Source organism: Onthophagus taurus, chromosome 7 (assembly GCF_036711975.1).
Source record: "Onthophagus taurus isolate NC chromosome 7, IU_Otau_3.0, whole genome shotgun sequence".
Lineage (NCBI taxonomy): Eukaryota > Metazoa > Arthropoda > Insecta > Coleoptera > Scarabaeidae > Onthophagus > Onthophagus taurus.
Genome location: NC_091972.1, coordinates 7,304,802 through 7,318,579, shown reverse-complemented (window position 1 = coordinate 7,318,579; position 13,778 = coordinate 7,304,802). Strand labels below are relative to the sequence as shown.

Genomic DNA, 13,778 nt, shown 5'->3' with positions numbered 1-13,778 from the left:
CGCTAAATGGCATGACCATACGTGCTTGTTCGCGATCATTGGATGATTTGGCCGATCGCAGATGCATACTTCATGTACCTGTCCCATGATCGTTGGAGCTCTTGATTAAAAAAACAATATTTTCAAATACGCTTGCGCCCGATCCTCGATTGCTAGTCACGAGGCGTTATTACATATACATATAAAACCACAAGTTACATGTTGATGCTAAACAAATCAAATAAAAATCACTTTTGATTTAGAAAAGATAAAAACTGTCTCCAATAACATTAGACTTTATCTCCAAGATGGCGCTAGACTCTTCTTATAAAAATCATTATATTTTTATTGTCTCACAACGTTGATGATACAATGAATAAATTAAGATCATACTTCACAGGATCATTTCTGTAGTATATCTTCACATACTCTACATTCAATTGTGGAGTCGTTGCAATCGTGATGATGAGATGTAGCGTAGCGATTTGAGCGTGAGGAGGATTAATTTTAAGGCCTGAGTTGGTCTTGGATGAAATCATCGATGATCGTTCGCCCAATCATTTAGATTGTGTTAAGATCGTTACGCAATCCGAGCGATTGTAACAATATTTATAACATACTAAATTATTTTTATTAGATACCCCACCTACATAATTGATATTACAATCAAATGATATTCCCACAGGTTTATCGACATCCTGTCTTCCTATATTTCCTGCAATGTCTAATTTACCCCACCTCAAATTCAAAACCCATCCCTTCTACATCTCCATTCTGGATTGCATCCATTCGCTTAACGTATTCCGGCGCAAATGCAAATTAAAAGTGACGTAAACCTGTCGTGTGCAAATACATTCAATACATTCACCGTTGGTGATGGGGTACCAGGGAACCTTGTCTACCTCACCTAGAAATGAATAAATCGATTGTTAATCTAAATGTACAGGTTATTGTTAAAGCGGAGAAGGATGTGGTGGTAGAGATCGATAATCACGCCCAATCCCAGTAAACGCGAAACAAATTAATCGATGGATTCACCGTTAGAGAGTTTGTTGGAGAATTGTTAGAGGTGGACTAACTGGCCGTTAGGTTGAATGATTCGGGAAGAGCATCGACCAAATCCACAATTTCCATGACATAATTAGTGCATTCATGACATTCTAACAATCAAATTCATAATTCGGTCCACTGATGTTTGAGTCTACCATTCGTAATTTCCGCCTCGATTATTAGTTAATGGCCATTTCAACGGGACGTTATACAAACAAAGTGTACACGGTCACGTGTATATATTATTTCCACAAATTTTCTCTATAAACATCATTATTGAGAAATCTATGTTTGTGGAATATTCATATTGACAAGGAATGTAACTATTTACTTGTAAGTTACTCAACCATCACATTTGTCTAAATTAATAATCTTGGTGTTTTGATACGGTATAATATTTTCACTACATTTCATTGTAATGCTTTTTCCAAATTTTATATTATCTTATCAACTATCTTTGCAATGTAATCCGATTATTATTAATTTTAATCACATTGCGAAAATATTTGTATCGATTTTATTATAATAAAGCAATTTTGAGATAATAATTAAATCGGTTTTGTTTGAACTCTTTATAAAATGTTAGAGAATTCAAAACAGTACGACAAAATTAATCATCAAATATTAATGTACAATTATAATTATTATTATGAATACTGCCCCCAAACGCAGGGATGTGCGATTAATCACAAAAAGCATACACGGTAATTCACCCAATGATTCGATGTTACATAAATCAGAAATAAATTGCGACTGCAACGACAATATAAATAATTATTTGTCGAGGGGGATTCCCCAGCGTTGTTATTTATTAAGTCATCAATTGTATTACAGGCAGAAATTGTAGTCGGGGCGTAATTTATTTCGGAAAACAACTACAATTATTATTCCTGGTGGACATTTCTAGTGGTAATATGTGAACGTGTGAGAACAATATCTCGTTTTCATAACATGTTTTCACAAAAAAAAATACAATGTCAAATTTGTTTTTCTAACATTTTTTTGTCGGTTCGAAAATTGCTTCTCACGGTCTGTTAATAACCGTGTCAAACGCAGACTTTGGCAATTTTAAGTTGACGAGCTGTAAATTGAGGGTGAATATTCTTTGTATATACAAATTCCGTTTTTATAACATTTTCTTTAATTACCAAAAGATATGATCTCTATCTGGAAAGATGAAACTATTTTTATTTAAAATAATAAAATTAAAATAATATATTTAAAAAGTAGATGCATTTCCATGCAATTGCACGTGCCCAGAATGACATTGTTACCCGATTCTGGGACGAATCCGTAGAGTTCGGTTAATCAACGTTTGCAGATAACGAGGAATTATTGAACGACCCACCCGACAACGTTTCTGGCAAAATTACACCCAGCTAAATCGGGCGGATGAGAATGCTTTAATCAAAATTACGAGGCTCTATTGGTTTCGTTATGACTTTTTTTATAGAGGTCGTGTCATAAAGAATAGAAACTTTGTAAAATCGATGTACAGTAGTTTAATTAAACCAATATTTTTAGACACTTGTAAAGTTGATGACACAACTTTCCTTTCAAAACTAGATTAAACCACAATATTTTAATCGCTACAAGGCTAATTCCAAGCCACTTAAAAACTATGTGGAAAGAATGAAGACCGAGTTAAGAAGACGTGTGTAAAAAAAATTTTATAAGATTGGTCAAGTAGTTTTTATGATATCGTGTCCAAGAGTTGGAAAAAAAGATATAATTGAATTACTAGAATCCTTTAAATGTGTATAACTCGAAATCGTTTTGTCCCGACACTAACAAATTATACATTCAGTGAATTTCACTTAAAATGCAATACACAAAAATATATTTTCATAGAAACCGGGACATAAATCATAAAATGCAACATGTCTGAATGTTTCTAGCTCTAATGTTTGTTCTAATGACAGTGGTAGATAGCTCTAGTTAACATAAGATATCACTATGTTGCATGTTTTTATTGAACTAAAATTAAAACTAACACTAGACATAGAACTAGAAACACTTGGAAAACTTTCTAGTTCTAGGTCTAGTGTAATCACTAGAACTAACACAAGACCTAGAATTATAATCATTTGAGTTTAGCCGTCTTGAGAGACATGCGTCAAACTCCGAATGTTTCAAGTTCTCGGTCTAGTGTTAGTTTTAGTATTGTACTAGCACTATCACTAGAACTAACACAAGAAGACTTAGAACTAGAATCATTCGGGTTTAGCCGTCTTGAGAGACGTGCGGCTAAACCCGAATGTTTCTAGTTCTAAGTCTAGTGTTAGTTCTAGTTTCGCGAAGTTTGCTTTATTTTTAGTTAGTAAATAGTTCATCCGACTAAATTGGGTTGGATTCAGTATTTGCCTCTAAACAGAACCAAATTTGACCTCAAATATTACGTGTTATACGACTCGAAGTCTCAATTTAAGTAATCTTCTTAAAGCAGTTATTAATGCTGTGTTTGTACTTCCTTCATATTTGAAACATTCGAATTCTCCTCTTCTATACCAGTTCTGAACTGATGGTTAAGGTCAAAGAAAAAACACAGTTTTGGCAAAACGTGCAAAATTTATGCCACGACATTTTTCAAAGTTTTGGTAAGATGAATTGGATCAAATTTTCAAGGTGCATACTAACCTTTATCGTACATATTTTTTGTCTAGAACTCTAGAAAACTTATTTGTATAACAGAATTTAATTTCGCATAGTTAGATATTTTCCTATATCTATGTTTGGTATTATGAACAATATTTCCTTATTTTTAAAGCGGATGGTTGACCGTAGTTTTAGCACCAGATTGAAGACGAAGTTTTTGCAAGAGTTCTTGCAGTTAATAGATTCATTCGAAGATCTCTACAAAATTATTCATATGAGGTAGTGGACTAAAATCTGCTCAACCTCAAAGTCATTGGACATTTGGAGATCTCTGTAATATTAATGCTGCATTCCAGACACGTTGTAGCTGTCGTTTTAAATAATTTAAAAGATTCTATTATTCCGTGATACATGTCTTGGAGATAACCAATACTCCACATCACTTCGGGAAGGAATAATCTTACGTAGCTAATATCTTAGCTACGTAAATATTATTGCGGAAATAATGTTTATGATTTGTAAAAAATATAGAAGGAAAAGTTGGTTAATAATTAAATAATAAAAATTGACTTTGTTTAATTCACGTGACCGAACTGAACCAACGACCGTTGAGCAAAAGTTGGTAATTTATTTAGCAGTGGCGCAGTCTCGTAGGACTCGGTTATTAAATTTCAACAGGACCCTGTACTTTTAGAGCACGACAGCTCGGCTATTATCAGTCGGTGGTAACTTTCTGGGAACAACTAGTAACGAAGTTATAAACCTTTCGATGATGTAATATGGTTCATATTTTCTTTCATTTTCTTTTACTCTAAGTTAATATACGCTTAAAAAAACTTGTTTAACTTTATATACATTATTTTTATTTATTAGGAAAAAGAGATGTCCAAAAATATTCCGATTGGAGACAATTATGGTACTCAAACGCCGAAGAATTTGCAAGAGCAGAAGGTTCAGCTGGAGAAAATAACACGGTGACTAATGTTACCGTACAATTGGGTGCCACCGCTTATTTACATTGTCATATCAGGACATCCGGTGATCGAACGTTAGCAGGAACTGAGGTAAAAAAGCTTTGAAAATCATATTTTTCCTTCCACTTCAAATTAAATTAACTTTCCTCTTCGGACACTGAAAATTTTATATTAATCAAACCTTTAGAGTGGAGTTTACGAACGTCATCTAATTTTCAATAATGAACCAATTAAAACTTAATGCCGTTCCACTACATCATCTAAAGTAACCTAAATTGATTTGCGGCGAAGCCGCACTTTTCCATTAAAACGAAATTAGAGAGAAAAAGAACGTTTTAAAAAATTATTACAAAACTAATAAAATGTACGTAATGTTTGAATCGATCACCAAACCGATAATTCATTTTGTTGTTTAAATTCGATACGCAATTGACCCAAACCGTAAATTATAAATACTAATGAATCAAACTCGCTCAGAGTACATTTTTAACTAAATTATACCCGTTTTCAGTCAACCTTTAGTTTTAACCGATAATTATAAACCGCTATGTTTCCAATTATTCATAATTACATTGCAAGTTGTGACATAATTTGATCACTTTTTATTTTGAGTTAACCACACTAATTAATATCATGAGTATTTACTTTTATCTTTTGTAATACCTAGTTACTTCAATTTTTCGTATCGTTCGTTATTAGGTTAAAATTATTGATCTCTTCTTACATTCTCATATTCCGAGAACGAATTTAGATAGCGTGTCGGAAACCAGAGATTACGTTCCATCAAGGCGAGGATGGTTAAATACCTCAAACATATCCCGTCTTCAGACGCTGACGCACGCTTTTGAACGTGTTCGGATTTCGAAGGGAAACGTCGGCACCTTCCATCTCTTAACACACACTTGAAACGGGGATTTAACGAAACGTGATTTTAATTTTTAATTAAAATTTAATGAGGAACCTGTATAATCTTACACATAAATCCATTGGAATTTAACTAATCTTAATAAAATGTAAACATATAAATAATCTATAAATAGAATTAAGTAATTCTAATTTATTGTAAAATTTTTCTCTTTAGCCTGTATCGTGGGTACGAAGAAGAGACTGGCATATCCTCTCTTCCGGTATGTTCACGTATACGAACGACGAGAGATTTCAAATTCTGCACGCAGAGGGTTCAGACGACTGGACCCTGCAGATAAAATACGTCCAGAAGAGGGACAACGGCACGTACGCATGCCAGGTATGTATGCAACTCGCACACAGCAGGTACCTTCCTCCCTGTCCCCTGGACCTTTACCTGAATTTCAATGGATCCTGCATCCGCGCGCACACACAAATATCGAGATAAATGAAAATTAAAATCTGGGTGTTCTCAAAACCTGATCAAAAATGTATTCGTTCATAAAGAATGGGGTTCATAAAAAAAGGATTAAGTTGGTTTTAAGGAATTGTTAGGTAGTTTAAAAGTTAGTTTTTGATGTAAAATGACGTTTTTATACATTTTAGTCTTGAGGGAATGAAAAAAAGACAATCAAAACGGAATTATAGCTATTCCGGTGAATGTATAAATCTGAGAGTTACAAAATGGGAACGCAAAAGTTAAGCTCCTGCACCATAATTTCGGTTATTACAAATTCCAAGGGAAGTAAAAGATTTATAAGCTCCACTCCACCAGCGGCCAGATGAACTCTTTAATAATTCGTCGCCGTTTTCTGGAAACTCCAGAAGATAAAATCTAACAGGAGCACTACGAAAAAGAACGGAACGTCGTCATATTAGTATTTTCATCAAAATAAGCCCTTATAAGTTATATATTTCACGAACACTTTAATCAAACAACCATACAAATTTAAATACTCAATTTTACTTAATGTGTTTCTTTTTTTAGGTTTCTAGCAGTACTGGTACAATTTCACATTTTGTTAATCTACAAATAGTAGTCCCTGAAGCAACAATTCAAGGTGGAAGTGGTGAACACCATGTAGACGTCGGCAGCGTAATCGATTTAGTTTGTATAATTGAAAAAGTAAATTAAACATGTATACAAAAAAGAAAACGAAGTTGTGAACCAATTTTTTTTTGTAGAGTCCAACACCTCCTCAATATGTCTTCTGGTTTCATAACAATCATATGATCAACTACGATACCGCAAGAGGAGGTATAAGTGTTGAAACTACACCGGGTGTTCGTACGCAAAGTAGACTTACCATTAGAGATACAAACGATGCTGATTCAGGAAATTACACTTGTTCAGCTTCAAATACTGAACCAGCATCGATATATGTATTTGTCTCAGAAGGTAAGAAAACAAAATTTAATAAAAATTGTATCATTTTTCGATCTGTTAATTCTGAGGTTGCTAGCTGTCACGCCATCTCTTTGGGGGTCTCCTAGGTGATCTTAAACGGCGGGGGGTTATTTACAAGAACAATTTTCGGAAGTTTATCATCATTCGTACGCCTCACGTGATTATTCCATTGTCTTTCCCGCTGTCTTCCCCATCTCACCATGTCTAGAACGTTGCATTGATTTCTAATATCCGAGTTTCTTCCTCTGTCCATTCTCGTTTTCCTTGCAATTGATCTTAGTGTCATTATCTCAGCCACTCGTAGCATGTTCTTGGTTTTGTTTATTTCTGTCCTCATTTCTATTCCGTATGTCATTATCGGTCTTATACACGTCTTGTATATCCGAATTTTGCTGCCTATTCGCATATAAAGGTTCGACCAGATTGTGTCTCTTAAGCACCCTGATACTGCAGATGTTTTGTTAATTTATTTATCTCAAGTCTTTCACTGGATCATGACCGCTAGATATGTATACACCTAAATAGTTAAATTGCATGACTTGTTCTATTGAATAATTATCTATTACGAGTTTAAATCTGATCGGATCTTTTGCAGTAGTCATGGACTTGGTTTTATCAACGGAGATAGCCATATTAAGCTTACGGCTTACTTGCAAGAAGTGGTAGAGTTCTCATTGTACGTCGTCTTCTGTTCCTCCGACTATTGCTGCATCATCCGCGTAGCACACCATACTAAATTTCTTGGTGTCCATCACATACCCAACATTTAAGGATGTTACTTCCTCTATGATTTGATCCATTATACGATTACACTGGTCTACAGTGGTTGTGTTGCCCTAGATATAAGATCAAAACTATCAATGATTTTGTAAGATTTGCTCTCGTTTTTTTTGAATCTTTATTTTCATTTTACATTACAAAAATCGGAAAACAAGAAACAAAATAACAGATATATTTATAATATCAGTTTTGTTTTGAAAAATTTGGATATATCGAAGTAAATAGAGTTATTTCCATAAAACACCTTTTATGAGCTTTGCTTTTATAATTTTTCAACTCTTTTTAAAGACCAGCAGTAATCTGCCGTCATGTGACAATCCCATCGACCCTGGTACCTTTCCTCCATCACTTTTAGATCCTGGTGGAAGCGCTCTTCCTGTTCCTCACTATAATTTCCTAAATTATCAGAAAATTTATGCAGATGATTGCGGAGATAGTGTAACTTGATACTCATTTTTGCTCCTAGAGTCTGAAAATTTGTCAGCATATTTTGTACAATTTCTTTATAATTTAATGCTTTATGGTTACCTAGAAAATTTTCGACTACCAACACAAAACTTTTCCAAGCTTTACTTTCCGGAACAGTCATAACTTTAATAAAATCTGTGTCTTTCATCAATTGCCGTATTTGAGGACCATCAAATATTCCACCTTTCAACTTTTCCATACTAAGCTTTTTTACAAAAAATGTAATTAAAATAATCTCTTTCCTTGTCCAACGCTTTTACAAATTGCTTTATCATTCCGAACTTAATATGCAATGGTGGAAGTATGATTTTGTCTCTGCTCACTAACGGCTCCCTTATTACATTGGCTTTACCGACAGTTAAAAAATTTCTTACAGGCCATTTTGTTCCCAATGAAGTTGCTTTGCTCTACCGCTATGTTATATACGACATAATTTATGTATATCTTAATATCTATTTTTATTCCTCGAGTTGTCTATAGGACGTATAAATCAAGGAAAGTAGTTCTAGTTTTAATTGTTATTATATATTTTTATTGAAAGAAAAGTAGAACTAACACTAGACCTAGAACTAGAAACATTCGGATTTAGCCTTACGTCTATTAAGACGGCTAAACTCATGTTTCTAGTTCTAGGTCTAGTGTTAGTTCTAGTTTTAGTTGTTATTCAGCTTTAAATTGTTGTATATTTTTCATTGAACTAAAACTAGAACTAACACAGTGCGTCTTCACTCAATCTCACTCCAATTTTATATTTTTATCTCCTTTTAATGTCAAAAATATCACCTGTCGAGATTTCTTCCGAAAATAATATTACAAAACAATACACAATACATGTTACATTAGTAACTATGGGAACTTTGAATTTTCAATGACTTAAGAAAGTAAATTTTTAACGAATTGACATTTAAAACGTCTCATTTAATGAAAATGATATGAATTATAAAAAATTAACCATGATAAACAATTTTAAGTAAAAAAATGTTTTTTATGTAATTATTCAAACAAAAATACGTAAATATCGTTATCTTTATAACTTCGCTCGTATTTGTCGCGTAGATTTTTATTAAAACGTAACATAAAACATCCCTATAAGATTCAAACAGTTTTGCAAAAAACGATGAACAGTTTACATGCTCCAACGTTAATAGAATACAAAAATTTGAAATTTTTAGTGACAAATTCCCCGGCTCTCTTTAATATAACCAAATTTGTTCATGTAAGTAAAAATAAACCCAATAAAGTAAAGCATAAAAGAAAAATTAAACAATTATAGATGCTTCAACAATATGAAGCAAAAATTTTAGTTCGAGTTTGCGAAAAAACTTACGACGATCTTTCAATAGCTTCTCATGGCATTTTAGTTGAAGAATTAGTATTTCCTGATGGTTCATTTCCGGATGCGTTTATAATACAACAATGGTCAGCGATTTGTAAAAGCTATTTTACATCAAACCCAACTGGAACATTGGCTGTTCATTGTGAATCGGGTTTAGGTAGAGGTCCCGTTCTTGTAGCTATTGCTTTAATCGAATTAGGAATGCAACCGGAGCATGCAATACAAACAATACGAAATAAACGCAGGGGCGCGTTTAACGAACACCAATGCGAACATTTAATCAAATACATTCGGGTTGATAAGAAAAGAAAAATGAAATGTATTGTTATTTAATATAATTTTTGAATAAAAATTGTAGTTTTAAAATTTTTGTTGATGTTTCTTTTATAGGGGACAACGTAGATGCAATTTTAATGAGGAAATCATCATCTGGATCCATAACGAAAGATTTTCTTCTACTTTTTTTGGCATTTCTCAGCACGTCTTTACGATAGAAGAAGGAAGTTTAAGATTCTTTGGAATATATCAGTGTAAAAGGACAATGATTTCATTTCATATTAAAAAATATGATTAAAAGAAAAAAATAAAGACCAAGTTGTTTTCTTTACAAAAAAATAGTACGTTTTTAACGATTATTTCGAGTTATTTTTAAATACATTTAGTAACCGTCCTAAAATTAATTATTTTTACTAATTAATTCATTACAAATTGTTTAAATTAACTAAAAACGTACTATTTTTTAATTGAATCTAGATACAATCTAAAAAAAATTATTTGTTAACCCAATTCTGTTTAAAATATCAATGTAATAATAACACCAGTTTACATATTCAACAAAAAATTGTTTCCATGACATTACTCATTTCTTATGTAAAGTTGCATGTGAAATTTGGAGCTAAAAAATGTTCTACTTTCTTAATTTCTACCTTGATTTTACATAAAAAAATGTTATATCGTGTCACGGATGCAAACTGCTATAAACTAGTGGAATTAATACTTATTTAAAACAATGAAAATGGAAAAAAAGAAAAGTATTAATCCAAAAATAGTCTGTAAATAGATAGTTGATATAAAACTTGTCCCCCCTTTAATGGATAGATAAAAAATAATACGTATATCACCCGTAAACACAACCACCCTTTACAAAAAAGAAACGTGGCATTCTTAAATTTCTCGATATTTTGTACATAAATTTACGTAACTAAAAAGAACACGATTTAAATTTTAAATAAATTAATTTAAATATGGGACTATCATTTCTAAGAAAAAATAAACATAAATAAAAAGTTAAAAAAAAGATGTTGATTGTGGATATTAAAGCAATTCCTAGTCATATATACCATTTGAAATGACTTAAACAATGAAAAAGAAACACGATTAAAAATAAAAGATAATTAATTAAAAAAGTTTGAATTTTTTTGTTGTAATAGTATTAAAAAGAAATTTTTGAAAACATGTGCCAAATTTAAAAAGTAAATTTGGAAGCCTTTATTTTCTTATTAAAAAGATAATAACAACAAATTATTTCTTGATTTATTCGTGTTTTTTTTTATAAGAAATCATTCATAACAAAAATAATAACGTGTAAATAAAAAAGACGGAAAAATTTACTAAGATTAAAAATGAATGGTGTATAAATTATGCGAATGGCAAAAATTAAAAAAAAAAATGACTGGAAAGTAACGAATGATTCATTCATTGTGAACTGAATGAAATAAAATATTACGAATATCTATAATTATAGAATATGTTAAATAATGGTATCTATATTGGGTGGGTTTAAACGAAATTCTTATTACTATTTTTATTTTTTTTGTGAAAAGATCTAAATAGATGGGTTTCTGTTATACAAATATGGAAATGTTAGGAAATTATGGAAATGTTGTAATAAAACAAATGAAATTTTATTACATTGAAAAAATAATAAATGAAAAAAATGTATTTACTAATTTTAAGCTATAATTATGTAAATTTTTTGATTCACTTACAATAATAAATAAATATCACTGAAATTGTTATTCTTATTAACCTTAATCTGATTTATTTTTCAAAAAAGTCTTTTCGAGTTTGTCCTTTCCCTTTTTGCCTGGTTATCCTTTCTGCAGCATTTTGCGCAACATCTTGTGGGCACATGTTTAGTTTTTCTGTTGGTGGAATAAATTTAGGGAATTTGACAACTTGGCATTTGGCCAGTCTCAAAGGTCTTGGCTTTTTATCATCCTTGTGAATACGTGATGTTGCTGAAATAATGTTTTCACAAGATTTATTCTGAATTTTAAATGATCGTCTCCTTTTTAGTTTTATATTAGTTTATATATTTAGTTCGATATGGTCCCGCTTCAGAAATTATGGGATGCCCTGATTGATGCAGGCATCAACAGAACTTACATCCATGCTGTGAAAGCGTTATCCAGAGATAACGCGGCAGAGGTTCAGGTAGAAAAACTTACAACTGATGTTTTCTCTCCCACAAAAAGTATCAAACAGGGATGCTGCCTCTCTTCCACAATATTCAAGATCTATATCCACTCAATCCTAAGGTATTGGAAAAGGAAATGCAATCCCATGAGAATATGGGTAGGAGGCAGCCACATACACACCATGCGGTTCGTGGACGAAATTTTTGCAGCAGACGAAGAGGATATGAGGTATATGTTAAATAAACTAGAAGGTAATAAATAGGGAATGAATAAAGATAAACCCAATTTGGCTTTGCAATTACATTTCCATCTTTGTCCTTTTTCCATCTGTATTTATTTTCATAGTTATGAACGATAACCCTAAAATTCCTTAAGACGAAATACGAATTAGTAGTGAATGCGTGAAAGACAAAATAAAAGCACAAACACACTATGAACCCATTCAGTCGCAAAAATCAGCCACTGAGTCAGAGAATTACCATAGACAGAGATGAGAAAGGGGCTTTACCTGCTACACATCTCTATCTCTATGGAATATGCAAACCTAACAAATGTGCTAAAATATTTTTACAAAGCTACACTCAACATATCGTCTGCTGCTGCATGTACTTCAATTATCATATCACTACTAGCGCTGTTAAACCATAAGCTACAACTTCAAGATGAAAACCAAAATGAAGACTTTATTAAATTAAAAGCATCTAAAAGCAAACCTGAAATATGAACTTGTCATTAACAAGACCTCTAAACACTTAAGTCAATTAAAAATCAAGCTCGTTTGATGGCGTTTTTCAAAATTTACAATGTAACTTTAAGTCGAAATTGCTGTATTACTATAATAAATGTATTGATAAGGTATAAAATAAAGTTATTTTCTTTTATTTATTCTGTTAATTTAAACAAAACCATTTTTTCCTTTTTAATCTGTTCTTTCAAAATTAATTCGGTAAATTTTAAAATTTCATCGTAATTTAGAACATCTCCACTATTCATTTGATGCACAGAACTCATCCAATCCCAAAATACACGTTCCATTTGGATAAACTTTTCGTAACATTCCAAAATCATAATCTTCTTATCGATATCGCATAAAAATTCACGTTCGTAACGTTTATCTTTTCCAAAAGCTAACCATTGCATTAATGTTAACTTTCCCAATGGCTTTGTAACGTCTTTATTTAATTGGGATACAAATTTGTCAATTGCAATATTTGTTTCTTCGATTATTTTTTCGTTAATTTTTATCTTTCCTTTAATCCATTCGATGGTTTGTTTTTTAGTTAATTCATCTTTATTCCAATTTAAATCTAAACGGTGTGATTTGTAAGTATGAGAAATCGGTTTTAATGTTTCTTTATAAACGTTCTCTTTTAGATAATCATATAAGAAGCCATTGTTGATTAAATAACCAAAGGCTAAAAGTAATTGGTAACTTCCTTGAGTCATATCTGATGGTAAACAATAAAAACGTAGCGATTTATATTTTAAAGAATGGAAAATTCGTTTAACGTCATCCACGGATGAATTAATTGTATTTTTCGTTAATTTTTTTAGTAAACACCAAAAAATCATAACCTAATTAAATAACCAGAACGAATTAGATCACACTTATACCTAATTTAATTATAATTTACCGTTTCATCATCTGATTGATCAAATTTAGCATGTCGAAAATGTTTAGGCTCAATTTGTACATTTAAAAGAAGATTTAATAACTTTGAGAGGTTCTCTAACGTTCTTCGTATTAAATTCTTCATTTATTTCACTTTATAGGTTTTTAGAAAGTCAAAAAGACTTTTAATTGTCAATGTTAAAAATGTATTAACTTGGTGTTACTCAAAAATTGATAGCTTACTTGACTA

General features: G+C 31.6%; 2 protein-coding genes and 1 non-coding gene across 6 annotated transcripts in view; 2 read left to right on the top strand and 1 right to left on the bottom strand.

The window, feature by feature from the left end:
• The window catches only part of LOC111422787 (defective proboscis extension response 12), a 135,697-nt gene extending 124,189 nt beyond the window's left edge, over nt 1-11,508 (top strand). For all 4 annotated transcript variants that reach the window (XM_023056020.2, XM_023056021.2, XM_023056018.2 and 1 more), the window contains 5 exons: nt 4,498-4,688; nt 5,680-5,844; nt 6,493-6,630; nt 6,690-6,903; nt 9,887-11,508. In XM_023056020.2, coding sequence (XP_022911788.1) covers nt 4,498-4,688; nt 5,680-5,844; nt 6,493-6,630; nt 6,690-6,903; nt 9,887-9,990 — 812 coding nt within the window. In that variant the 3' untranslated portion in view covers nt 9,991-11,508. The remainder of the gene's footprint in view (nt 1-4,497; nt 4,689-5,679; nt 5,845-6,492; nt 6,631-6,689; nt 6,904-9,886) is intronic.
• Nucleotides 363-577, top strand: LOC111422918 (small nucleolar RNA U3). The gene has a single exon (XR_002707392.2). It is a non-coding gene; the product is annotated as a small nucleolar RNA U3 (small nucleolar RNA).
• A 1,271-nt stretch (nt 11,509-12,779) lies between the features above and the next one.
• On the bottom strand, nt 12,780-13,752 carry LOC139430885 (uncharacterized). Its single transcript, XM_071198339.1, has 2 exons — nt 13,551-13,752; nt 12,780-13,491 (listed from the first exon to the last, which is right to left on the bottom strand). The coding sequence occupies exons 1-2, from the start codon at nt 13,671-13,673 to the stop codon at nt 12,799-12,801; spliced, it is 816 nt and encodes a 271-aa protein (XP_071054440.1). The 5' UTR covers nt 13,674-13,752; the 3' UTR covers nt 12,780-12,798.
• Between the last annotated feature and the right edge of the window lie 26 nt (nt 13,753-13,778).

Coding starts and splice junctions, on each gene's coding strand:
- LOC139430885 (XM_071198339.1), bottom strand. CDS start 13,673: ATGAAGAATTTAATACGAAGAACGTTAGAGAACCTCTCAAAGTTATTA. Junction 13,492..13,550: donor ATCAATCAGATGATGAAACG/GTAAATTATAAT, acceptor TTATTTAATTAG/GTTATGATTTTTTGGTGTTT.